At 31.7% G+C, this 25,394-nt stretch overlaps 2 protein-coding genes across 3 annotated transcripts in view; one reads left to right on the plus strand and one right to left on the minus strand.

Moving 5' to 3' along the window:
* The window catches only part of LOC129225231 (sorting nexin-24-like), a 46,742-nt gene extending 34,981 nt beyond the window's left edge, over window positions 1-11,761 (plus strand). Inside the window, exon 7 of the mRNA XM_054859806.1 lies at window positions 204-11,761. Coding sequence (XP_054715781.1) covers window positions 204-274 — 71 coding nt within the window. The 3' untranslated portion in view covers window positions 275-11,761. The remainder of the gene's footprint in view (window positions 1-203) is intronic.
* LOC129225227 (PDZ and LIM domain protein Zasp-like) overlaps window positions 11,690-25,394 on the minus strand; it is a 123,403-nt gene continuing 109,698 nt past the window's right edge. Inside the window, exons 13-16 of one of the 2 annotated variants that reach the window (XM_054859800.1) lie at window positions 21,651-21,837; window positions 18,010-18,130; window positions 16,850-16,965; window positions 11,690-12,602 (exon numbers count right to left, since the gene is read on the minus strand). In XM_054859800.1, coding sequence (XP_054715775.1) covers window positions 12,525-12,602; window positions 16,850-16,965; window positions 18,010-18,130; window positions 21,651-21,837 — 502 coding nt within the window. In that variant the 3' untranslated portion in view covers window positions 11,690-12,524. The remainder of the gene's footprint in view (window positions 12,603-16,849; window positions 16,966-18,009; window positions 18,131-21,650; window positions 21,838-25,394) is intronic. The other variant, XM_054859802.1, reaches the window with a different exon arrangement.

The following is a 25,394-nucleotide window of genomic DNA, read 5'->3' on the forward strand; positions in this document are numbered from 1 at the left end:
TTAAACTTTGGTTTAAATTTTATAACTTGTTATTCTCATTCAAAGGAAAAAACTTTTGTGTAAGTATAACAAGTAAGTATATTGCATGTTATTTTCCGTGTGTGCTAGCAATGTTTTTCTGTGCTTTATTAAACCTTGATGCATAAGCACGGCTTTTCTTTATTTCAACCCAACAGTCGTAATTGTTTCTTTTTTACTTATAGGTTTGTTGCCTGACATAGTGAGCCAGGGGCTGTTAAAAGCTTTTTATTCTTCTGATGAAGATGGTGATTAATTGTATGAGAAATTTCTAGTATTCACTTGTTAAGATAATTATGTAATTTATTTTGTACGGTTGTAAAAAAAAAAAACTTGGGTTTCCGGTTGTACCAATGAATTTGAAGTATTAATTTGATTATTTTTAATGGTTATTGAGATTATTTTCAGCATTTTGCTTATGTTATATATTGTTTTTGCATTGTGATAATTTCAAATTTGGAAATGTTTTTAAAAAGGGTTATTTTACTATCAGAAGTGCAGCTAATTTTTCAATTATAATATGTTATATAAATTGTAACAAGTTTAGAATTCAAGTATTTAATTTTTCCTATATTTGCTCATAAAACAAGAAAAAAGTTACTAAGTCAGAGGCATATCCATCTGTAACACAATCAGTCATGTTCAATTCGATCCGATTCTATCTGCCAGTAGTACAGCAAGAAATTACCTTCTAGGTGGGGTGAAGGAAATTTCTTGCTGTGCTACTGGTAGATAGAGTTTAAGCAAGAGCAGGATCACTTGTGTTAAGAGTTGAATATGTCCCTTAAACTAGATTAGGTATATCAATGCTGAGATGATTGGTAATGTTTTGAACTAAAATTTCTTTTGTGCTAAAAAATTTATAAATTATATTTGGCTGTAAGATATTCAAAGAAAAAAAATTGTTATAGTTTTTTTTTAATATAGTTATTTTTTAAATGAGTATGCTTAGGAATTTTTACCTCTGTGCAAAGATTTTTTATTGAATAGGCTGCTAAAAACTAAGTTAATTATACTTTCTAATTGTAATTATCAACTTAGCATTCAGAGGTTGTATTATACACTAATATCTGTAAAAACACTGTTATACACTGCACATTTCTCAGTTCACTGAAGGATACCAATTATTTGAACTTGTCCTTTCATGCACCCATCTATGTGTATCCTTTGCTGTACTTAGCAATGAGGGATTTTGAACATTACATTAAAACAACAATTTAAAATCTTTTTTTTTTCTCCGCATTTGTAATACTTTAATTATTGTGCATTAATTCCTAATAGAAATACTGATTTTAGATTTTGGTTTTATTCTCATCATAGTTTAGCAATAAGAAACTAAAATTATATTTTTAAAACTGAGAATTTACTGAGTAGTGAAATGAGTGTCAGTGCCTAAGACCCTTAGAGTCATTTAATTGTTACCTGTTTGCTATTTCATTTTAATGTTATTTGTGCTTAAATTTTGTTTTTTAATATACACAAGCAAAAGATCAAAACTCATTAAACATAGAATTTTTTGCATTTTTGAAAAATAATTCTGTCGAATTCAATTAATTTTTTCTTTTTTTACGTTAAAGTAGTGTTTTTAAAAGTTTTCCTCAATACAATCGTTTATAGCTGGGGTTCTCAACCTTTCATGCTCAGCAGCCCACTCTAAACACTGATGTCAAGTTACAACTCCCACTACCATATGTAGTCAATACAAATACAGTATCTTATATAATTAAAAACTGAGCATATGTATCTATGTATGTCCAAGTAACTTCTCCCGTACGCCAATGAACTGACCATCGAGCCAGGTATGGATGGATTCGTAATCTTCCCATCTTCATGTCTGGCTATTTAGCATAATCCTTCGATAATAATTAGTCGAGATATCAATTAAAAACTAGTAATTATAACTCAGATTTCAAAATAAAATCCCTATTTTTCGAAGGCTTTCCTCCATTTAAATTATTATTCAGTGCTTCATCTCAACTTTCTGTAACGATGCTTTTATTAAAATTTGTAGTTGCAGCATGAAGAAAATCGTTAAATGAAATATCTGTTGCCATTTTTTTTCTCGAATATAAACAAATAAAATTTTGGTTTTTGTTTTGATGCTTTTCCTGCAATTGGGGGATTTAAAATGTTTACTTTATGGTTATTTTTCCGCAATCTGCTGCAAAATTTTTCTTTTTTTTTGTTCAGGCCTGATTGTTGAACATGCGTCACTAGACATAGCTATTATTTTCGAGGTACACCGTGCAAAGCAGGGTGACGCAGCTAGTTACCTTGATTTGATGACTGTCAAGAGACTGGAAAAAGTTATCGTTTGATCAGAGATATAGTTAAATCGAGGAGCATAGTCACTTAATACAATCAAATCTGGACCAGTGAACTGTATCATTAAACTGAGGAAATTGTTAAGTCAATTATTGTTAAATCGAAGTTATACTGTAGTACAATTGGAAAATTGGAATTTAAAATAAGCTTGTTATTCAATGAAAATATTGATAAGTTTGAATAGAGAGTTTGATATTTCCACAATTATTTTCTTTCAATGGCGGCGATTTGGGTGTCAAGGAAACGACTGCCCTCTCACTTTTTTTATCATCAAAGATTTTCTCAGCATTGAGATTTTAATTTCAAACCACTCTGGGTGAAGTTGCCTGAACATCAACAAATATTGTTTAAAATTTCAGTTTTAAAACTTCAATTTAAAAATTTTCTGGGAGAAAATCTTCGAGCGCACTCCATCCTTCCTTTAAATTCAAAGATGATCTAAATTTGCATTATAAAAATTCCAGTTTGAGAAAAACAAATCAGGAAAAGAATCCCCCCCCCCCCCCCCCCCCCCCGATAGCGTAAAACTGTGTTTTTAAGACTCCAACTAAAAAATGAAAAAATCCGAAGATTTTTTCCAGAAGTCCCCAAAGGAAGTTCAAAACTGAGTTCTTAGGATTTCATCAGTTCAAAAAAAAAAAAAAAAAAAAAAAACTAGGAGAACCTTAGAACCTTTTTGTTCCTCTTTAAGTCATAAATGAGAAGTGAAATATGTGTTAAAACACGTTTCAATAATGTTATAAACTTTGCAAAAGTTCTGGGAGTGAGCCCCAAACCCCTTGCTCTAAGTTTGCTAAAGAGGGCTTTAATTTGCGAATTTAAGACATGAGTTTAAAAAAATTTCTGGGAAGAGCCTTCCTTATCCTTACATTACCAAAGACAGTCCAAACTTATTCATTTTTATTATTAGTAGTAGTAATTAGACTTTATTAAAAAAAAAAACATTATGGACAACACTGGAAACTACTTTCCGTTCCCCAAAACGGCCTTTTAAAACTACAATTCCAAATCATTTACACAAGAGAACATCAGAAGCCCCCCCCCACACACACCTCAAGATAGCCTAAAATAGTCTTCAACCTCTTTAAAAAAATTTGCCCCCGCACTTTTAAGCACCACTCGCTGTCTCTGTTTTTTTTAATGTATAAAAATTCGAACAAATGGAAATCCTCGAATAAAATACAAATTAATATGAGATTATCTAGAGTCTATGAGGTTGGTATGTAATACCAAAGTGACTTTCATAGTGTCAATGCAAAGGTTGCCATTGTTTGTCCTTGACAAGTTTATTAGGTTGTTACTGTAGCAAAGTGCACATGAGATTATTTTTAATGACTTGCGCAATACTTTGCTCTTGCTAAAAATCCAGATTCGCAGAGAGTGAATAAAGACTATGCTAAAAATATCAACAGAAAAAAGGCAATACTGTCAAAAATATTTACATGTAACCTGTGACATTCCTAGCTCAAGTCTCACCCAGAGGGGCAATTTGTGGTGTCACCCCCCCCCCCCCCACTAAAAGATAAAAAAAACTTTTAATGTAAGCATGAAATTTGTATAATTTCAGAAGCTACTTAGTTTTCCATTTAAGGCTGTGAGAAACAAAGGATGTTAGCGCCAAAATTAAAAATTTGAAGATAACCTGTACCAATAGTAGGTCAGTAGGTGAACCTCTCCTCTACAATCTTGGGGCAAGAGATAGTACTAGTAGCCCTGGTAGGTGCTGCTATACAGCATGATTTAGAAAAAAAAATTCAATGGAAGCATACCTAGGACCTTATTTTTAAATGTTTTGCTCAAAAAACTTTAAAAATGTCCACTTACATCTCTTTGCTTCTCACTGCCTCATTTGTGATGCAAAAAAAGTTCTGAATACATTTTGTGTGAAATAACTGTCCCCTCCCTGCAATATTGTGCTCAATTTTCATTAAAATTTTATGGATTGAATATAATTCAATATATATTGAGAGGCATTTTTAAATGTGAAGTATTTATACTTTTAATAAACTCTTGAGTGCATTCTGTGTGTCACACGTAGTGGATATACCTCTCTCCCTGTACTGCTTCTGCATGTGACCACAAAACAGAGCAAAACAATAGTCAATATTACTTGTCCATTTTGTTTTATTAGACATCTATGCCTCCCTCGAAATTCTTTAACACCCGTCAGATTGAGAACTCCTGGTTTATAGGGTAAAACGTGTGCCACTGCATGTAGTTGATTTTCTTAAAAAGTTAATTCTTAGTACAAATGCAAATAAGGACTTAGCCAGATAGTTATACAGTGAGCTTGACAAAATTTAAAACATAGACAGAGACATAACTTTTTTTTTCCCTTTTTTTTTGTTGTATTCATGTTTAAAACTAAAACAAACTTAACTTGCTTGCTGCTCTTTTCATTTAGCTAAATTCTTATGTATTTATTTTCAGTGTGTACAAATTTAAATTTTCCAAAGTTCTTTTCAAAATTTACTTATTAGTCTTATACAGTAGTGCCCAACCTTTTTTTTTTTGTCTGAGGGCCGCACCTCATATTAAAAGGTCTTTGGCAGGCCAGAGCGCATATAAAATTTGTATATGTTTGAAGTTTTTAATAAATGACTTGGGGAAGTACAGAAAAGGAAGGAAAATTACAAAACTAGAGTTGCCATCATTACTATATGCTTATTTTATCAATACGAAGTTTGCATTTGTCTTTTAGAAACCAATGTCAGACTATTTGACTCCGAATTTGCAGCAATCTTTCTTGATACCGATTGAAGGTGATTGGCTGTTTTTGAAAATTCCAGAACATAGTTTTCAATGAATAGTATTTAACAGAACAGAAGACAAAGGATCAGCTTTTCAGGCCATAGGTTGGGTATCAGTGGTTTTATAAAATGGGGTTGTTTCCTTCAGTCAAAAGTACTATTTTTAGTCACTGAAGTTGATAGAATAAGCAAAAAAAAAAAAAACAAATATGGACCCAGAAAATGCTTTCATTTTCCCAACAGTTATTTTTTAATTAATTTTTTTAAAATGTCGTGATTTTTCAAACAAGGCGTGGCCTTCATGACGTCACAAATGATGCTCTTTGGTGCATCTTTCTACCATGTTTCCACGTTGTGATAATCAAGAAGCAAATTAAATATTGAGCTCTACACTTGCTATCAACCATATCGTTGCCAGTACATGTTAGTAAAGATGCAAATTAAATATTGTGGTCTGTGAATGGCAACACTGAATGGTATTTCATGATTTGTGATGTCACGGCAGAAGCGTAAACAATGAAAGTGCACAGATTAAAGTAATTTTTTTAAAGTATTAAACTTCGTCAAAATATTTTAAAAAATGGTCAGATCCTATGTTTTTAAGCATGCTCTTTCAGAAAAAAATGCTTTTAAAATTTTTGAAACGACCCCATAATGAGAATCAAAGTGGACTGTATTTTCATTAAATAGGATTAGAATTATAACTGTCTGACTTTAACTATTATGGTGTAATTGCTGGCAGACAGTCTCTTTATTAGTGAAGACAGAATAATTGCAACAATGTATAACTATTTTTCAAAAAAAAAAGAAATAAAAATCTGTAATTCACATACAACATTGTCTGCTTAATAGAACTTGCTCACATCCATTTCTCATATTTTGCACAAAAGTAGTTTTCACTTAATGTATATATGTGATAAAATATTAATATTTCATTTATGTGACAAAATATCAGTTTTCTTATCGATGTTTGTTTATTCATTACTTACTTAAACACTTGTTAGTTTGCAACATATGTTTTTTAGGATGTTTGTTTTTTAATGTGCTTATTTGTTGCATGAGTTATTTCAGTTCTATTCAACGATTGTTTTATGTCTCAAAATAAAGATGCCATTTTGTTTTTGTGTAATGTACAAGTGTGGTTAGTGTAAAATTGTTTTATTGAATATATGTGATGATGTAAATACTCTCAAGTTTTAATTCATAATTTATTAAGATTATTTTTCTAACATTATTTGATTAAATTGTTGTAACATAGAGAGCTTTATGTAAATATGAATTCAGGATATAATATAGCATTATTTGTATACATTGTACCAATGCATTGATTTTGGGATAGCTGAAAAATAATAGTCATATGGTGACGATGTAGATATTTAATAATTTCTTCAATGAAACATGCTGATAGTTTTAATCATATAATTTAATCATTTCTTTTCATGATAAATTATGGATTGTGATGACTGAGATTTTTATGAAATTCCTAAATTTATTGTAACTTAACTAATTTTAAAATTTTATAATTTGTTATTATCATACAATTTATTCATTTTTCAGGATGAGATTCTAAATATGTCTTTCATCTTATTTAGTATTACATAAAAGTATTGCAACAAAAAAATGTATTAGTTTCATGTTTTGACAAATATGAGTGACAGAGGATAAAAATACTTCCTATCATTCATTAAGAGAGTATTTGTGATAAAAGCAAGTGCATTAAAAATATCAAGTGTTAGTGTACTTGGCAGATGATCGGAGACACCTTGACAATTTCACGTGCTTTTTTAACTTATTTTGCTACCTTTAAAAGATTTTTAAAAAATTAAAAAAGAGCCTAAGATCATCTTTGAAGCATCTTTTTGTGCTTTATAGATGTTGAGTACACATATCATAGCATGTCAGTGTGATGAATATTGTTAATTGTGAATGCCTTTATAGTTAAGTTTTTGATTTCTTAATTTTTTAGTTAAAATTTTGGTAAAATCTTGCTTTATTTCTGTTAGTATTGAACAGCTGTTTTTCATTACTTTTAAAATAAAATCTATTGAAAGTGATCAAATTAATGTTGTTTTTGGTATTAACATTAAAAATTTTGGAATTAAGGAAAGCTTTAATTCAAAATATTATGCAATTTATCTCGTTATATTTTTGATTTCTAAATAGAAACTTCTGTAAGCTTCTGATAAAAATTTAAAGAATTGCTTTGCAACTATGAGATTTATAAAATTTGCAAGAATTATAGTAAAACCTTGATTATTCAAAAATCTCTCTCAACCAAATTTTCTTTCTTAGTTGTAAAACACATTTCAAACTTTAAAGTCCATTATGCTAGGCTATTCATTTGGTTTTTATTTTATTTTGCTTAAGTTTCATGTTTTGAAAGGCTTTAGCAGTGAAAACTAATGCGTGTAATAGTTGTAAGAAATTGAAGGATTTTCTAACATCAGATCAAATTTTGATTTTTTATCAGTGGTTGATCACAATTACAGTAACCCCTTGTTACATCATCATCACGCTTTTCTTTTGTCTCCTGAAAAGTTATATTAAAAAAGTAATTATTGCCGACAATGACATCACAGGAAAAAAAGTTATATTTTTCTAAAAAAGTTTTTTCTTTAATCAATGTGTGACCAAAACTCGCTTATTTTCATTCACTTTTCCTTGCAGTTTAGGCTACAACTTTCAATTCATATTCCAGCATAAACATTAAAAAATTTTAATTGTTATCTGTTTAATTTTTTTTAAAAAAAAGGAGTTAGACCAATTTTCTGATGATTTCTTTAAAGAAACTGTTCTAATAGGATTATAAACTAAGCTTTGAGTCGGTGCACTTGTCAGTAATTTGTACATTAATTGAATTGTTGCTTTTTATCGCATAGGTTTTTGATTATATTATGCTTTTTTGTCTCTCAAAAATTGCAATATATTGAGGGGTTATTGTGCTTTGAATGATTAAGGTTCTACTGTATTACCATTTTTCCTCTCAAAAATTTTTTTGCCATGATTTTTTTTTTTTTTAAATGAGGTTTGGTTCTTTATCTTCTTGAAATTACTGAAAATTAAAGTAAAGTTATGTAATTTGAATTGCACTTTATATAGTTTATGTTGAAGTTAAAAGTTTAACTTGGTTTTGGTTTTAACTGTAAATTAAAATTAAACTTGTGCTCTGTATATGCTATTTGCACATCATTTTCTATATGTTTCTCATTACTTCTTAATATTGAATAAACTTCTTAACTAAAAAAATATTTGCAAAAAAATTAAAAGTGTTTATGCATTTTTTTTCTATTCTTTATTTTTTTTTCATGAGAAGCAAAATGTATTGGACTGTTTTGAATTTTGAAGAATATCAAAGTAAGGATTTTCTAAAATATCACTTTGTAATATTAGTTTTGAATTTGTGTGTAAAATCTTTTCTGTTAAAATTTCTAGCTGCATATGCAAATACGTCAAAGCTCTGATTTTACGTCTTTGAAAGGAATGATTTAAAATAACACAAATAAGCTCATTGTAAAAGTTTTGATAACCAATCGTGATGTGTTTATAGAATATCAAATTTATCTTACTAAAATAAATTTATGAACAAATTCATAATTTTGCTGTTTATAAAGCCTGGATTATATGCACCAAAAAATTAAGAAAATGTGCACATTTTTTTTCATTCACCCAAGAAAGTTCATGTCTGAATTAAGAAAATGGCTCTATTTTTTTTTTTATTTTGTTATTAAGGGTGCAAATACATATCAAAGCACTTATTTATGAAGAAAGTGGTTTTTCACATTTATTCCTTCTGTTGCAATGAATCACAATTTGTCCTGGAGGTTTTCTTTGGTTAGAGGATTACTTTTTTTATTGAATATCATTTGAAAAGATAAATATCTTTCTAAAAGCTACAAAATCTCTTTAGAGTTTTGTTTTAAAAATATATTAAACAAGGATATGCATAAGAAAAGCACAGTAATATACATTTAATTGTTTTAGTTTTTTGATGATGTGTTTATGTATTTATATATAATGTGCATTTGCATATAATCCGGGCTCCAGTTATGACATCTTTTTACGGAGCACAATAGTCAATATGTTCTATCCTAATCTTTTTTTTTTTTTTTACTTATCGCAATTGTTGATAGAGTGGAAACTAGCATACAATATTTTTGCCTTTTTTACTTATGTTAATTCTGTCTATTGCATTCTTTATCAGTACGATTTGATCTGAAAAAATTTCGCTCATAATACCTGAAGCAGATACAGAAAAAAGAGATTGTGGCAGGAAATTCCAAAATTTTAGACAGAGAGAAAATGACACCCACATAACTGAAATTTTGCATCTTCATAAAGTATTATTGATGGAGTAAGATTTAAATGTAAACAAGACATAAAAATAGTACTTTACTGTATTTTCATACTGGGACTGAGGTGTGTTTTCAATTATTGATCACATGTACAATATCTACTTAATATTCCATTTGTGGGCTTCCCATTTTCATGTATGCTTGTAAACTTAACAAGTATGTATTGAATTTTAGTTCTATCAAGAAAATAAAACATTGTACTTATTTTAGGTGGATGTATATGCTCGATAATCACAGGACAAGTCTGCCGTCGGATGGTTAAATGCAGTATCTGCAACAATGAGTTTTTGAGATATTTGTTGAAATGCATTTTGGATTCCTTTCTAAGGAAATGTTAGAATTTGACATTTTTTTTCGTGCCTTATTTTTAGTGAAAACCAAATAAACAAGCTTGTAGAATAAAGTACAGCAGATAAGTACAATAGATAACAAAAGTGCAAAAAAAAAAAAAAAAAAAAAAGGAAACATTTGCAGATACTGTGATTTACCTTCCTATGGCAGAAGTGTTGTAAAAACCTCATGAATCATTTTGTTTTATTGACTGCTGTAATTACTAGTGATGAGTTTAAAAATTACAATGCTGAGATTTAGTCATTTGTTATTCAGGTCGTCTGAAGAATCGGGACATTGATATGTGATTAGGAAATTTTATTATCCCAGGAATAGGTTCATTCCACAGAGCTAGTATAGAAGTAGATTGCGCTTCTTTAACCAGAAGGCAGAAACTGGCTGTCAACGTGAGGAGAAAGTAGTGGTCGAATAAATGAAGGGGAAAGGGGAGGGGCAATGAAATGTTAGAATGGGGGCTCATTTGAACCAAGCGTTTCGATCAGAGGTTCCTAGAGGGTTCTAATCTGGCATCTTTCTCACCAACATTGTAAATTTCAAGTAAATGTTTCACTAAGTTTGTGCACTTTAGACCATTGCGTTTTTCAAGAAGTGGTGGTAAAAGCAACTTTCAAGTGAACAGCAATATTGTAACCCCAGCACATGCTCTAGTTTAAATTCTAACTTTACAGTTCATTCAAGTCACCTTTGGAATGGATTCATGCACAAACTGTTCAATTACAGAATTATGGTGAAAGTACTTGTAGTGAACTTTCTTCTGCAAACTCAGAACACTTATCAATCACTTCCTGTGTGCCAAATTCAATAACTTTTGTGGAAATGAATCCGTTTTGCGTTCCATTGAACATATCAAGTTGAAACTTTTCAGTATTCAGAAAAATTGCAGCTGTTAACGTGTCACTTGCCTTAGAATTCAGCCCCGACATTGCATGAAGAACAGATTTTTGATACTCAGTTTTGTCTACAAGTGAGAGAATATATTTATTTATTTTTTGTGCATGAGTAATGAACATGAAAAAATTATTTTGTTCACTTAGCGCAAATTGAGGACTTGAACCAGAAGAAAAAAGCTCAGATTTTTATCAAATCTTTTACTTTTAAATCAAACTCAAAATTGTTTTGTAGTTCATTAATGTCCCCCCCCCCCCCCCCAGTTAGATCTAAAGTTGCTGCACATGAGGCATAGAATTTTAACTCCAGTGAAAGAAACAAATTTTGGAAGAAAATATTTTTGTCAGTCTTCTGACAGAATCAATGGTCAGCAAACATTCCTAGGCAGTGAATAAATACCTTTTGAGTCCGAAAATTAGGTGAAACAATGTTTAATTGCAAATACATGCCTTTTTCATCGCAAAAGAAGTGAGCTGATGAAAAGACATCGGATAAGTGACAAAACTTGTGTTTGCATTAAGTGCTGCACTTGAACAATTTTGCAATTAAACCTTTGTTCGATCAAATATTGTTATATTATTTTATCTCTAGATACTGTTTGTAAACATGATTTAGCAACTTGCTTAACAATGACATATCTTGAATACTACAATCAAAAATTTTCAAAACCTAGTAATTGCAAATTTTCATAAATTTGAAATGATTCATTTCAACATCATTTGTTTCATGCAATGTGTTTTTTGAACATGATTCGTGTTTGTTAAAACTTTTCTTTATATTTTTAATTTTAAAATGCTTTCATTAAATGATACTTTTGTTGTAGTTATACGTTGAGAAAGTTCCTAATAAACAATGAAATGAAATCTGTATATACGTAAATATTGAAATTGTATTCATTAAATATATAATTTCAGGTAACTTATTTCTGTATGATGTTGTAATTCTTGGTGTCTTGTATAATATATTTTTCCCACGAACACAGCAAATGTAATCAATACATTTCGCTAAAATGAAAATCACAACTTTATTGAAATTGTAAAAGTTTTAAATTGCAATAAAATTTTAGTTTTTACTCTGTCCTATTTCTTCAAGGTTATTTTTCATTAATACCATGCTTAAATGTTAAAATTGAGTGCCCTACTTTCATATTGAATGCACTATGCAGAGTAAGTAATCCGCAGAATATGAAAAGTCATGGGATTTTTATATTTTAAAACATATTTATTTCATTTTTTGTAATTCAAATTACATATTGAAATTGTTTACAATATTAAATGTAATTACAAATACTAAATTTCAAATCCAGTTTCGTAGGAAAGTTTTTTTTGGCACAAATTTTGTAATTGCCGTTTCTGGAATACATACATCGAAGGTACTTGATAAAGCGATCCTATTGGAAATACCACTTTAGGTTGGCGATTTTGCCAAATGATAGTCAATGTATCCAGGTTTTATGCTGTTAAGGTTAATATGTTACTTGAATTTGTTGTTAAAATTTCCTAGGAAAAATATCTTCTGTTGTTGGAATAATGGTTGGACGTTGATCTAAAGCACTTCACAAGGTATCAAAGCAAAAGAATTAAAACTGTCTAAAAACAAATTTAATTTTAGTTCAAAAAGCAAAAGTTAGGTATGAAAGACGCTTTCACGTATTTCTCTAATTGAAAGTACTTATTTGTGGCGTGGAGAAACAAAACAGCAGCAACATAGGACCTACTGCTTTCATTTAAGTAAGACTACAAATAAGCCCATTATTTTCTTTTTATACAGGCTATTATATTTTGATAGCCCGTAATATCCAATTATTCAAATGACTAGAATCTTAAATTCTTGATCATGTCTATCTTGAATGGGCTTTGCAGAAAGGTTTTCCACTCTTTGCATAGAAACTTTGACCTTCTAATCCTTTGTTGCAAATCTAAAAGCAAGCAAAAGTAGTTTGTCAAGTGAAGAATTAAATTTGTCGTTATAATTTAAATTTAGATGCAATGACTGCTGCTTTTACTAACAAGGAAACCACAAATACTTTAGGGATGAAAGAAAAAATTAAATGCACAGCAAACGAAAGAGCATAGTAAAACGTGTTTCTGTAGGTATAAATTATTTGCTCTTGTGTCCCCGCTGTCGAAATATGAGGTCTTAAAAGTCGCCAAATTTAACTAGTTTCATTGAGTAATGGAAGACATCTTTCACATGCTTTGCAGATGGTTGCACTGCCTCTTGCAGACAGTGAAGTCTGGGACACCTTTTATTTCTCGCCAAATCTTTAAATTTGGCTCTTTTTTTAAAATTTCGGCAGATTTTAAGACCTCATATCTTGAGAAGAGGGGAACGAAGTCAAATACTTTTTGCTTTAAAAAAGGGTCGTAATACGCTCATTTGATTACGACCTTTTAAACTTTTTCCATTATTATACTATTTGTGTGGTTTCCTGGTAAGCAGCAGTCACCGCGTCGTAGAAAAGAATTGCCAAAAAAGTAACATAAAAGTTAACAACCGGTAATAATACTATTTCTTCCCAACTTTTTAATGACGTGCTTTAAATTTTACCAGTATAGGAATTTAGAGTATTTTCCTACGTATTGTTCGCGGCGTTAATCCACAGATCCTCAAATCGGCCTGAAGGGGGAGAAAAAATCTGTATGATCCGCGGATAATACGATGACGATGTAAAATCGAAGTTGTTTCGATTTAATTTACAATTTTAGGAACTAAATTAAAAACGTGAAGAAGTAATAATTTTCAAGGTATAATCGAAAATAATATAAAAATTGATTATTTCTTCTTGAAATCGTGATTATATTATGCTAATTACTTGAAGAAAAAGGAGCAAACGGTCAAATTTTTGCTGATGGAGGCTTTTCCCTTGACAGAATGGTTGTTTATTTTACACAGCCTGAATCGCGTGAGAGGGAAATTCAAGCTGTATGTAAAATAATACAGTGAAAACGATCTCGTTGACGTTGAGGGAGAAAAAAAAGCACAGATAATCCACGGCAGCGTATAATCCACACCTCATTAATTTTACACTTTTTTTTTAATAACTCACAGGAAAATACTGTATTTTTAACACGCTTTTATTAGCCTCACATGTATGTATGTATCTTGTAACGTAACGGAATCTTGCAGCTCAAATTTCGCCCACTTACTGCGATCGGATTCTTTTGAAATTTGGCACGCGACCTCAGACCCGATGACAATGCAATATTCTATAATCAAATTAATTAACTAACTCTTTTAATTGTTAGTTTCCTCCAATTTTAATCAATATTTTGGCACAAATCCAGCAATAAAAAAGGAAAAATTAACAAGAAGTTCTGTCTAGAACTAGACGAGCCTACTTTCCCGTATACCCATACTACTTTCTAGTACCTGATCAATATTGTCAAAAATAGCTAAAATCGCAAATTTTTTCAAACATTTTTTTAAGCTGTTTTCAGTTAATATTTTAAGCTGATTTCTAGGAATAAAATATTCCTTACTTTTCTTTAAAAAAACGAACAAATAAAATAGAAGCACCTTTTAAACAAAGCAGCTAATACACTGCTTTCCATTAAAAAAAAAATCTTTAACAGCTTTCAAAGCGAAAAAATAATAATAATAATAAGTTCATTAAAATAAATACATCATATAAAAAAAAATCGTTTCTTTTTCCCCTGTTGCCAAAAATGATTTTTTAAACGAATTAATGCACTTACCAAAATAAATAAAAACAATAAAATGTCAACTTAAAGAAATAATTTTCATCGTCAAAAAAAAAAAAAAAAAAATCGTCTGTGCATATTTTTAACATAAATGACTTCGAGTTTATTCGCCGAAAACTGAATACCTAAATTAAAACTTTAGCGTGAAAATAAAAACAAGTCATATCAACAATAATTATTTCACAGTTAAAACCACAGCAGCGGAGTCGGAGTCAATCTCATTTTGGGATAAAAGAGTCGGAGTCGAATATCCAAGAATCGGAGTCAGTCATTTGTCCTCCGTGTATAAATGTTTTTCAAAGTTACAAAGTCAGAGTCGAAGTCGGGGAATCGGAGTCCGATAAATTGTCGGGCACAGGAGTCAGAGTCGGAGTCAGGTGCCCCTAAATTCTCGGAGTCGGGAGTAGGTCGTCAAGAGCTATTTCCAACAAAGTTTGTTTGAAGTAAATCCGCCTTTAAGTTCGAAATCTATATTGACTTTCAGTTTCCCCTTAGGCGCTAATGTTAAGTTTTTTGAACTGTTCAAAATTGAACGAAAAATTGTTCAAATCAAAAAATGAATTATGGGAATGAGATGTCCTCGCTGAGATCTTTCTAACAAAAAAAAAAATTTGTTCGAATCGGACTATTCATTCATAAGTTATTAGGGGGGGGGGGACAGACAGACCGACAGACATTTTCCCCCATCTCAATACCCTACTTTCTAATTTTTAATTTTTCAATATTTATCTATTTTATTTATTTTTGACTTTTTTTTTTGTTTTTCGGGATATTTTTAAGATGTATTAAGCCTTCTTTCGCGCTTTTTTCTTCTTTCTCTGATTTTTACTGGGAAAGTAGGCTAAAAAAAATACATTAAAAAATGCTCGCAAAAATTATTTAAAAATATCTACAAAAACCTTTAATTTTTCTGCATCAGACAAAATTTTTTCCAATGTTCCAAGGCAAGTAGAACAAGAAATATAATTGTTTTTTAACCAATTTCATGCCAAAATTTAGGTGGGCCTTCAAATGGAAATTCATTGCTGATCAGACCATTCTTGAACAAAACTTTTGTTCAAATGCAACTCAAATTTTCAAAGTAATATAAATATGATTTCCGCAAACATACATCGATTACTCCCATTAGCTTCCCATCGGTGTGCCCTTGTCTTAACTTTAAGATATTACTTCGCACTCGTTTTATAAATAATTTCGTCAATTAAGTCCCAACTAAGACTTTTTCGAAAAAAAGTAATTGCAATTTTACCTGATAATTCTCCAACATAAGACTAAAAAACAGAGAAATAAAATAATAGTTTAAAAAACTAAAAAAACACGCTCTCGTATCAAAATGAACTAAAAAGTGAAAAATAATCTTTGGATGATAGTAGTTGACCAATCACTTAATTTTAATGTAATACAAAAAAGCGTGGGGGGGGGGGCTTCTCATCAGTTGTCTTGAATTTCTTCCATTTGTTGTCCGTGCCAAAATGTAAATAGACAGCAACCCACGCTTTTTTGTATTACATTAAAATTAAGTGATTGGTCAACTACTATCATCCAAAGATTATTTTTCACTTTTTAGTTCATTTTGCTACAAAAGCGTGTCTTTTTAGTTTTTTAAACTATTATTTTATTATACGAAGAAATTTATTTGTTATTAGAAGTATTCATTTAGCAAGAGCATTTGCTAATCAGCTAATTTTCTAACAGATCAACGTGTTTCACAAGAGTTGCACGATATTTAAAGCTATGTTTGCGCGTGGAGATCTTGGTTACACAAAATTAATTACTGAGTACTAACGTAAAAGTTGTGAAAGTAGCAGACGATATATCGCTTGTTTGGAAGAAGAGTGCCACAATACGAAATTTTTAATTTTCTTCTTTTTTACGCTTAAAGGTTTTCAAAGGTAGTTATCTTCTTCGGAAAATAATGACAGATTTTTTGATCGAATATTAACCACCTGGAGAGCACAGCAAACTTACTTCTCTTAATGCAAATTGCCTGAAGAGTTCAACTCAAAACGCTTCTCCTGTAAAATTTCATTTTTTCGTATTGTGGCACTCTTCTTCCAAATGAGCGATATATGGTACGGTGTACATTACTTAAAAAATAAGAGAGTTTACGCTGAAACCTGAGAAAGAACGCGATAGAGAACCTGGAACAAAATATAGAAACTTGGTATTGAAAATTTGTCTCGGAATATTACAAAGAGGCAAGATTACGAATGTGTATCTTCGTCTATAGGGAAAGAGAAATTCTATCACATATTGCTGTGGTATGTCTTTTTAAATTTCTATTCGTAAAAAAAATATATATATATATATATATAATAAAGTGTCAAATTCATTAAAAATAAAAAAAACTATACGCTACTTTTCGAAGGAAACTAGAAGGTATGCGTCGTATACCCTCCAGCCTCCAGGACAACACTATTTGTGTGTTGGCAATTTTAAAACGTTTGCTAAATATACTTACTGTGCACCTGAAGCACTGAGAATGATAATTGTTATTTAAAGCTTCCACCCAGCGATCTCCTGCTTCAATTGGGAAACCGCATCCAACGCATTTCGTGGTAAAGAGTTCGTTCCAATCTGGAAAAAGAAACCAAAAGGAAGAAATGATGATGAGGCATTATCGGTAAAAGATTTGAGATATTTTTCAAATAATTATCTGTTGTGGGAATTACCATGTTAGAAATACTTATCAACTAAAGGAATGTTCTTAGAGAGCAATAAAGGTGTAAACAAATAAGAACACTATAATACAGGATTAGCACAAATGATGAACCAGATTTTTAAAAAATCATTTTCTAAACTACTGCGAATGTTGCAGTAGGTGAAACATGAAGATAGATTTTAAGAAAAATACTCCAAGTTTTTTTTTTTTTTTTTCAGTTTAAACTATTTAATGTGGGAGCTTTATGCAGCAAATCTCTAATCCAATTCGTCCAGCACAACTTGTGGGGTTAGGTAAGACACTTTTATCAACTACTGATGCCGAAACACCACAAGAACCTCACGGATGCATTTCTGGAGCATTACGAACCTTTGACATAGAGATACTACAACTTTGAGCAGAATTAAGAAACATTGATAAAGCTTGACTACGGGGAGATGGCGGGTGAATTGAAAGCGGAAACGGACCACTTCATTTTGGAATAGGCATTGAGAAGAGATAAAATGGAGAGAGTGAAGACTCATTCGTGAAAGTAAGACCCCAAGTCAACGTAATAGATTTTGAAGAAAAGCATAGGAAGAAATCAGGTTTCCTTCGTTAGTTTTAGGCGAAACGTGTCAACCATTCGTCGTTGTTAAGTCTCGTGACTTGAGCTCCTTGCCCAAGCTTTTGCTTAGCCAATGCTTTGACTAGCTCACTCCATTTACTAATTCCTGCTCTAAGGTAATAGGTAGAATCGGCGAGAACACGCAAGCAGTCAAATCACGCGCTCTCGGAGATCATATCTATTACAAAGTGAAGTGATCAGTTTCCGCTTCGAGTTCACACGCCATCTCTCTGTGGTCAAGATTTATGGTGATTCTACAAAATGTATAGAACACGAATTGGATTACAGAGTAGCAAATGAAAGAAATGGTTCAAAAACCAGATTTATTGTTATCAAAAAAGAACACAAGTACCTTTTTCGCAGTATGGTTGGCCATCTTCCATGTAGAAAGAGCTATTTCCGAATGGCTTATGACAGTAAGCACAAACAAAACAATTGGGATGCCACTGTTTATTGAGAGCATTCAGGCAGTCCTTCAAAATTAGAATTAGAACGAATTAATTCGAAAATATTTTCAAAAACTGAAATTGAATTGCATTATTAAAATTGCTCAAGAAATTAATTGCAGGTGGCCAGGGCTCACCCAGGATTAAACTTAGAAAGGCGGGGAGGAAGGTGTATGATTTCGGACAACTTGTGCCCTTTTTATGACCAGAAGTTATTGAACTAAATTTTTAAAAAATGTGTGCATACTTAAATTATGTAGATTGTTTTCAATACATTTTTTTCTTCAGGAATTATATTGTAAAACTTTTTTGGTTTGCTTCAAGCTGGAAAACACAGCGTCGCTTAGGCGAAAAAACTTGAGTCCCGATCTTAGAAAAATAAATCCCTATAAAATTTTACTGAAATAAATTTTGGAAAATGCTGTATTAGAAACGCGTAGTGCTTAATTTAGATGGTGTGTTTCGTTTAAGTTTTATGTGAATTTTTACATACTATTCAAATTACATTGAAACATAGTGAAAACTATGAGACACTTCTGTTGACCTTAATAAATATGGAATGATCCACTAATATAAACATTGCTGAAAATTGTACTTTATTTTATTACTAAAATATAAGCACAAAGTATGTCAAGCTTAAAAATCAGGAGTATAATGTTATAAATGCGGAGGAGAATTGACAATAAGAACAAAGTCTTAAATATAATTAATGGTGCTGGAATAGGGGGTCCGGGGATTCACCCCCGTGAATGTTTCGACACTGTAGTTCTGAAAACACCGTTTTAGATGAACTTCTATTTTTATTTTCAGAAGAGGAGAGGTTTTTATGTGTACTTCCCTATAAATATTTCGAAATTTAAGTTATAAAATCGTAATAGAAGACCAATTTGGTATCATTAGTGAAAAAATAGGGTTTTGGAACTTTTCCCCGCTAAATTTTTGATATTTAACTTCCAAAAAACGAAATCTAAAGTGGTCTTGGATTATGTTACGGAAAATTGGGTTCAGGTCTCCGTTCCGGAAAATGTTTGAAATTGAGGTCCTAGTCATGCAATTGTTGGCCATCTCTTATGATGTTTGGGAAAAAGATGAGATTCGAATTTGTCTCTTGGATTTTTTATCGAAATTGTAGATCCAATAAACGAAGTTTCAGATTATGGTCGAGGTTATGTTCGTTAACCCCCCTGCCCCCCCCCAAAAGGAATAAAGATAAAGATTCAGATGTTAAAATTTGAAAGGGAATTTTTTTGTTAATACAATATTTCCTTTTGCCCAGTCATTTCCAAAGGCAGTCGTAGAAATCAAAAGAACGTATCTTTTTATGAGTCAAGTTATGAGTCTTTTATTAAGATAAATTCCAGGTTTTACAACTAAATACTATGGTTGAAGGAAAACCCAACCTGGCAGCGTCTTAATGCTGTATGTAGAAGCTACATAACCTTCACAATGCTGCCAGGTTAAGTTTGCCCAAACTATAGTACCTTGAGGTCATCACAAAACATTCTTTTACATTTTTCATACGGATTCTTGGCCCCTACCGTGACCGTCGCAACACCGTGTTGCGGTGTGGTGTTGCGACGGTAACGCTCCTACGCATAATCGTTACAACTAGGTTCTTCTATTTACAATAGCAGAATCAAGAGCGAAAGTTGAAAATTATTTTAAAAGAAAATCATTTTAAAAACCTAGGTTAAGGTAATTACAAGCATCTTATTTGTTCCAAATAGTAGATAACAACAGAGACTTTTGTCTATAATTTGTTAAAAAAGGTTTAATTCCAGTTCCATGTATCTTGTTAGTTCCAAGCAAATTCCATCATAAGCTGAAAAATCACACTTTCGATTGGTATAAATGTTTTAAATGTGCGAGTATGTCTTAGCCCCTGAAATCGCTAAGGAATGCTGATTCGGTTTTTAATTAACGTCTCCGGCAATTAAAGATCTACAACAATAAAACCGAACTTAACGAAATTCTTGGAAAATTTCAGTTCTTTAAAAGCATTTTTAAACAACTTATTTGATCCCTAATTTTATAACCGTTCTTGAAGCAAAAACAAGTGAAAACATTTAAATGTAATTCATCTTTTACATTGCTCAATTAACTAAACTAACCATAACTCGCTCAAACGACGAGAAAAATCAGTTCCCCTTGGAGCGATTGCCGCCAAAATTAAATGAGCGTCAGTTTCTGTGTAGGTTCACATCTGAATCCTTCCATTACTTCTTGAGTTATATCAGTCACAATGAACGAGAAGGAACTTTTGATTACATTGCCCCATTTGAGTAAAAAGGAATCAGCCGTCTCTCCCATTCAAGGCCTACCTGACTGTCACAATTTTTCGTGGAATCCTTGCTTTACTTTTCAAGATACTATAGCAGTCGCAAATAACGAGAAACCAAGCTCGATCATTCCCCCCCCCCTTTTGAAGATATTGGTACCAAAAGTTAATTATCTTTTATATCTTCTAAGGTCTACCGGCGGACCAATTTTTACCTGAATCTGTTCATTAAGATATAGCATTCACACATTACCAACACAATTCCATTGTTCCACACCCCTTAGAGCAATTGGCGTCAGAAACTATTCAGCTCCAATTCACATTGGGGTACATGTGTGTACTAAATTTCATTCGACTTCATGCAGCAGTTTTTGTGCTAGAGTGGCACAAAAACTAGATACACTCCACACATTTTCCAAAAATGGTGAAACGTTATTCAGTACATCCCAAAACGAGTAAGTTCACCAAAATTCGAAAATTCTGCGAATCCAATTCTATGCTCTATTAGATATGGACGAAAGTGATTATGGTTAAAAGTTTTGCCTGCCTGATGACGCAAGTCTCATACCTTTCTTTTCAGAAACGAAATCAAGTTAACAAACAAATACGTAATTGAAGAATTCCCATAAAATAACGAAGTACTGTCCGATATTTTAACCCATAGTAGCCTGATTTACGAAAGTGATTTATTTTTAATATTACTGTGTTTGCTTGAGGGTCTAGTGAAGGGAAAAATAGCTAAAAAAATCACAGTATTTATTTTACAATATTTACAATACACAATATTTTGTATTCAACAAAACTTTTAGTAAAATGTGTTTACTTGTTCACTTTGCCGCGCGAGTAATATGTCATAGATAAAATAAAACAATAATGACATTTGATTTTCTTTTAAATTTCGTTGGAAAGAATATTATACAACAGTAAAATACGTACAGCCAACCTATAAAAAAAACTAATAGCAATGTGAACATTCGGTTTAAAAGATTGGTATCAAAATTGAAACTCTAGGTTATTAAGGGTTAACGCGAAACCTTACTCGAATTTGCGCATGCGTTAGGTTTCTTCTGATTTTATCAAAACAGGGGTGATAACAAGAAGGAAGTAATGAGCAAGCAAAAACTGAATGCATCGGGAAAGTGCTCCTCCTTTTAACCATCACCCCGTTTTTCAATTGGAACCGTTCGCGGCTACTAGTCGCGGAGTTCGAGAACAGACAGTACCTACTTCCAAACAAATAGCAGACATATAAACACACACATAACTTACCCCTTTTATTCTTGAAGCGCATTTGGAGCAAGTGGGAGCAAGATAGGCTTCGTAGCAATTTTCACAATAAAGTTGACCTCGATCTTCGACGAAACCAACGTCGGCTAGAGAACGCTGACAACGATTATTAGCGCATAAGAAATGGTCAGGGCACCATGATTTGCCGAGGGCAAGAATGAACGGGCCCCTGAAACGAATAAAATGCATTTTTTTAAACTATAAATTAAAAAAAAAAAAAATCTGATATGAGCACAGAGAGAGAGAGAGAGAGAGAGAGAACCCCGATTCATTACTTCCTTTATTACAAGAGCAGATCCTACATATGAAATTTCAACCGCCTACGGTCTATCGTTTTTGATCATGCGACACACATACGCATATACAGACAGACGACAAAATTCGTAAAAATGAACCTCGGGGATAGAAATTTACATTTAATTTACGGAATAGAATTTCAATTCTCCTTGAATTGATTTTTAAAGGATGAAATTTTCTAACGAATATACTTTATTGTTTTTAATTTTGCCAATGGCAAATAAAATTGAATTGTCTGTATTGGTTTCAAATGGATGAATCTACCCCGAATTTATAACATGACGAAGAATAAACATTTAACTACTTTGATGATGGAGGACTTTTGAAAAATTTGTTTTCCTGATCACGTTTCAAAAATATTTTCTTGTATTTTGCTTTCTTACAAAAGCACTGCTTTTGCGGTCAAGCTTGTCTCGGAGTTGCTTTTCTGTAAATCTTGCTTTCTTTCAAAAGCAATGTTTTTGCGGTGAAGCCTATCTCGGAGTTGCTTTTCTGTACATCTTGCTTTCTTGCAAAAGCACTGCTTTTGCGGTGAAGCCTATCTCGGAGTTGCTTTCTTGTAATCTTTATATATTAATAGGCAAGCCGTTTTCTTTCGGTACCGATTTCTCATCCGTTTGTGAACCAATTTTCTTCATTCTTTTTTTATTCAGTAGCTATTGTCGAGTTTTAGTGTCATCAACAAAAATTTTTGAAATCGGAAGCTAATTAACGGAGATATTACTTAAAAACTAGTGATGTTCCGGATATCCGTATCCGTATCCGCGGATATCCGAGGGAAAATAAAGATCTGTATCCGTATCCGTTACTTTTTGGCGGATCTTAAACGGATCTTTTCTATTCTAAAAATTCTTAAATGTTTGAATAAAAGACTCTTAAATTCCGTTTAAATTATGTTTTATTCCCTATGTAAGTTATAAGGTATCATTTTCGAAGCCAATTTGCATCCTCCGTCACAAAAAGTAAGGGGTAATAAGTTTTAAAAGAGTGTATCTGTGTGTCTATTTGTGACATCGTAGCTCCTAAACAGATGAACCGATTTTGATAGTTCTTATTTTCGTTCAAAAGGTGACTTGATCGAAAGTGTTCTTATCTTGGTCTCGTTTTTGTAGAACTTCAATTACCGGAGATATTAATTAAAAACCAACTCAACGTTTTTCACAATTATGGTAGTAAAAAACTACCCGCACGTTAAAAATAATGGCAATTAATTGAAAGAACGAAGTTTTCTGCGTTTGATATTTATTTGGAACTTCCAAGTTATGTACAGTAGGAGTTATAATCTTGTTGAATAAATTTTAAATGATATTCTAAGCCTATACGCGTGATTGGTAGCGACTTCATAGTCGGAAGATAAGGAGAAAAAGCTCAATAATTTAAAATTTCTGTCCCTTGTCAGTTCATATTTTTTTAATAATGTGTGTTCTGACCCGCAAAATTCATCTTAATATGAGGTCGACCCTCTGGGACTTTTTTTTTTTTTTTTTTTGAAATTTTTAATTTAATATTGGTTTTTGTTATTGATTTGGTGTTTGTTTTATTCTTCTTTTTGGTTTTTCTCGGCATCCTTCAAAAAAAAAAAAAAAATGTGTGACTAAATTCTCTATTTACTGTTTGTTAGGGCTCGACCGATGGCATTTTTTGGCCGATGGGCCGATGCCGATTGTTGGCCGATTGTTCAAAGATGGCCGATGGCCGATGGCCGATTGTTTTCCTCCAAATGGCCGATTGCCGATGGCCGATGGCCGATGCCGTTGGCCGATGGAAAAAAAATCAAACAGAAATAAATTGATAAAATTGCCAGGGATTTAAAGGATCATTGATTCATTTCACTTTACTTCCTTTCAACGAATAAGGAATTGTAATCACAAAAAAAAATCAGATTTTGACCTAAATTTCTATTTTACGATCACACAATTTAAACTTCACAAGTTTTTCCGGCACATCTGTACATGCATATGTACTTAAGAACATATAGATGACCGAAATATCCATTTTGAATGCCTTCTCAGCTAATTATCGCAAATTCTCTTGTGATGTCTTCATGCGCGTAAACTTACGTCACTCAAAAACGTTATGAAATAGTAAGTTAAAAACTCATACGTAAGCAGTATGATCTAAATGTTAGAGGACAAGTTGTATAAAACCTTGAATAGTTCACATTACCGAAGCACATCTATCTACAAAATAGTCACCTTGGACGACTATGCACTTCTGCCAACGTTCGTATAGCTTTTAAAAATAATCCTGGAAGACATTTTTCGCAACCTCCTGTAAGGCCTCTTGCGCTGCTGCTTTAACTTCAACGTGGGGAAGAAGGCGACTTTCATGCTGAGGATGCACGGTTCGATTGGTCAGTACTCTGACATGACAAACAATTAACATAACGTTTCGTCGGACATAGCTCCGTGTGACTTTTACCTGTTCTCAGCAAAAAAAAAAAAAAAAACATTTGCATGAACTCCGCTTTCTTCCGTCAGGAGAAGATAAAGCTGCATCATAGAAGGTAGCGAAAAATGGCTTCCAGGAGAGTTTCCAAAAGTTATATGAACACTGGCAGAAGTACATAGTCCCTCAAGGTAACCTTTTGAAGGTGGATGTGCTTCTGTAATGTGAACTATTCTAGGTAAGGTTTTATACAGCTTGTCCCCGAACTTTTGGATCGTACTACGTACAATCTGTATAGGGTGTAGTTATGCTTCTCCTTTTTTGACTGCTGTATGATGAAAGAAAAAGAACAACAGTCAAAAAAAAAAAGAAAAAAAGAAAAAAGGAAAAAAAAAACAAAGAGACTGTTTAATAACCAATTGATTTGTTTTTTTTAATTGAACATATAACTAAGATTTCAGTAATATTGTAATGATGTATGGATTTAGGTCCACTAAACATAGTTTAAAAACATTAAATTATGTTGTTAAATCATTCAAAAGAAAAATTAAGAATAAAACTATGAAACCGTCAACAAATTAAGCAATTAAATTGGAAAGATTGCACGTAGGCATTTTTTAGTCATCAAATTAACCAAATAAGGTAACATATAAATTACAATACTAAATCATAATAGGAATTTTTATACTTATTTAAAATTTATGAATAGAAAATTTTGCATTTTTCAAAAAACTAAAACAGTGACATAAATTTTGCTGGAAAAAAAAAATAGTCGTGAAAGGAGCGAGGCTCTTAAAACGCAGCTACAATAAACAAACTCAATATTTACACCAAGTTAATAACTGAATATATATACTATTTGATCTGATGTTGGCACACATAATACTCAACAGTTTGATTATTTAATCTTTTATGAAGCTTTACAAACAAGTTCAAATTAAATTGTTCAATTTAACAATATTTTTTTGAAATTTTAAAAATTGCATAGTAGAAAATCCTTGAAACTTTTGTATAAAAAACGAAAATAACTTATTCATTGAT

The sequence above is a fragment of the Uloborus diversus genome, chromosome 6, assembly GCF_026930045.1.
Source record: "Uloborus diversus isolate 005 chromosome 6, Udiv.v.3.1, whole genome shotgun sequence".
Lineage (NCBI taxonomy): Eukaryota > Metazoa > Arthropoda > Arachnida > Araneae > Uloboridae > Uloborus > Uloborus diversus.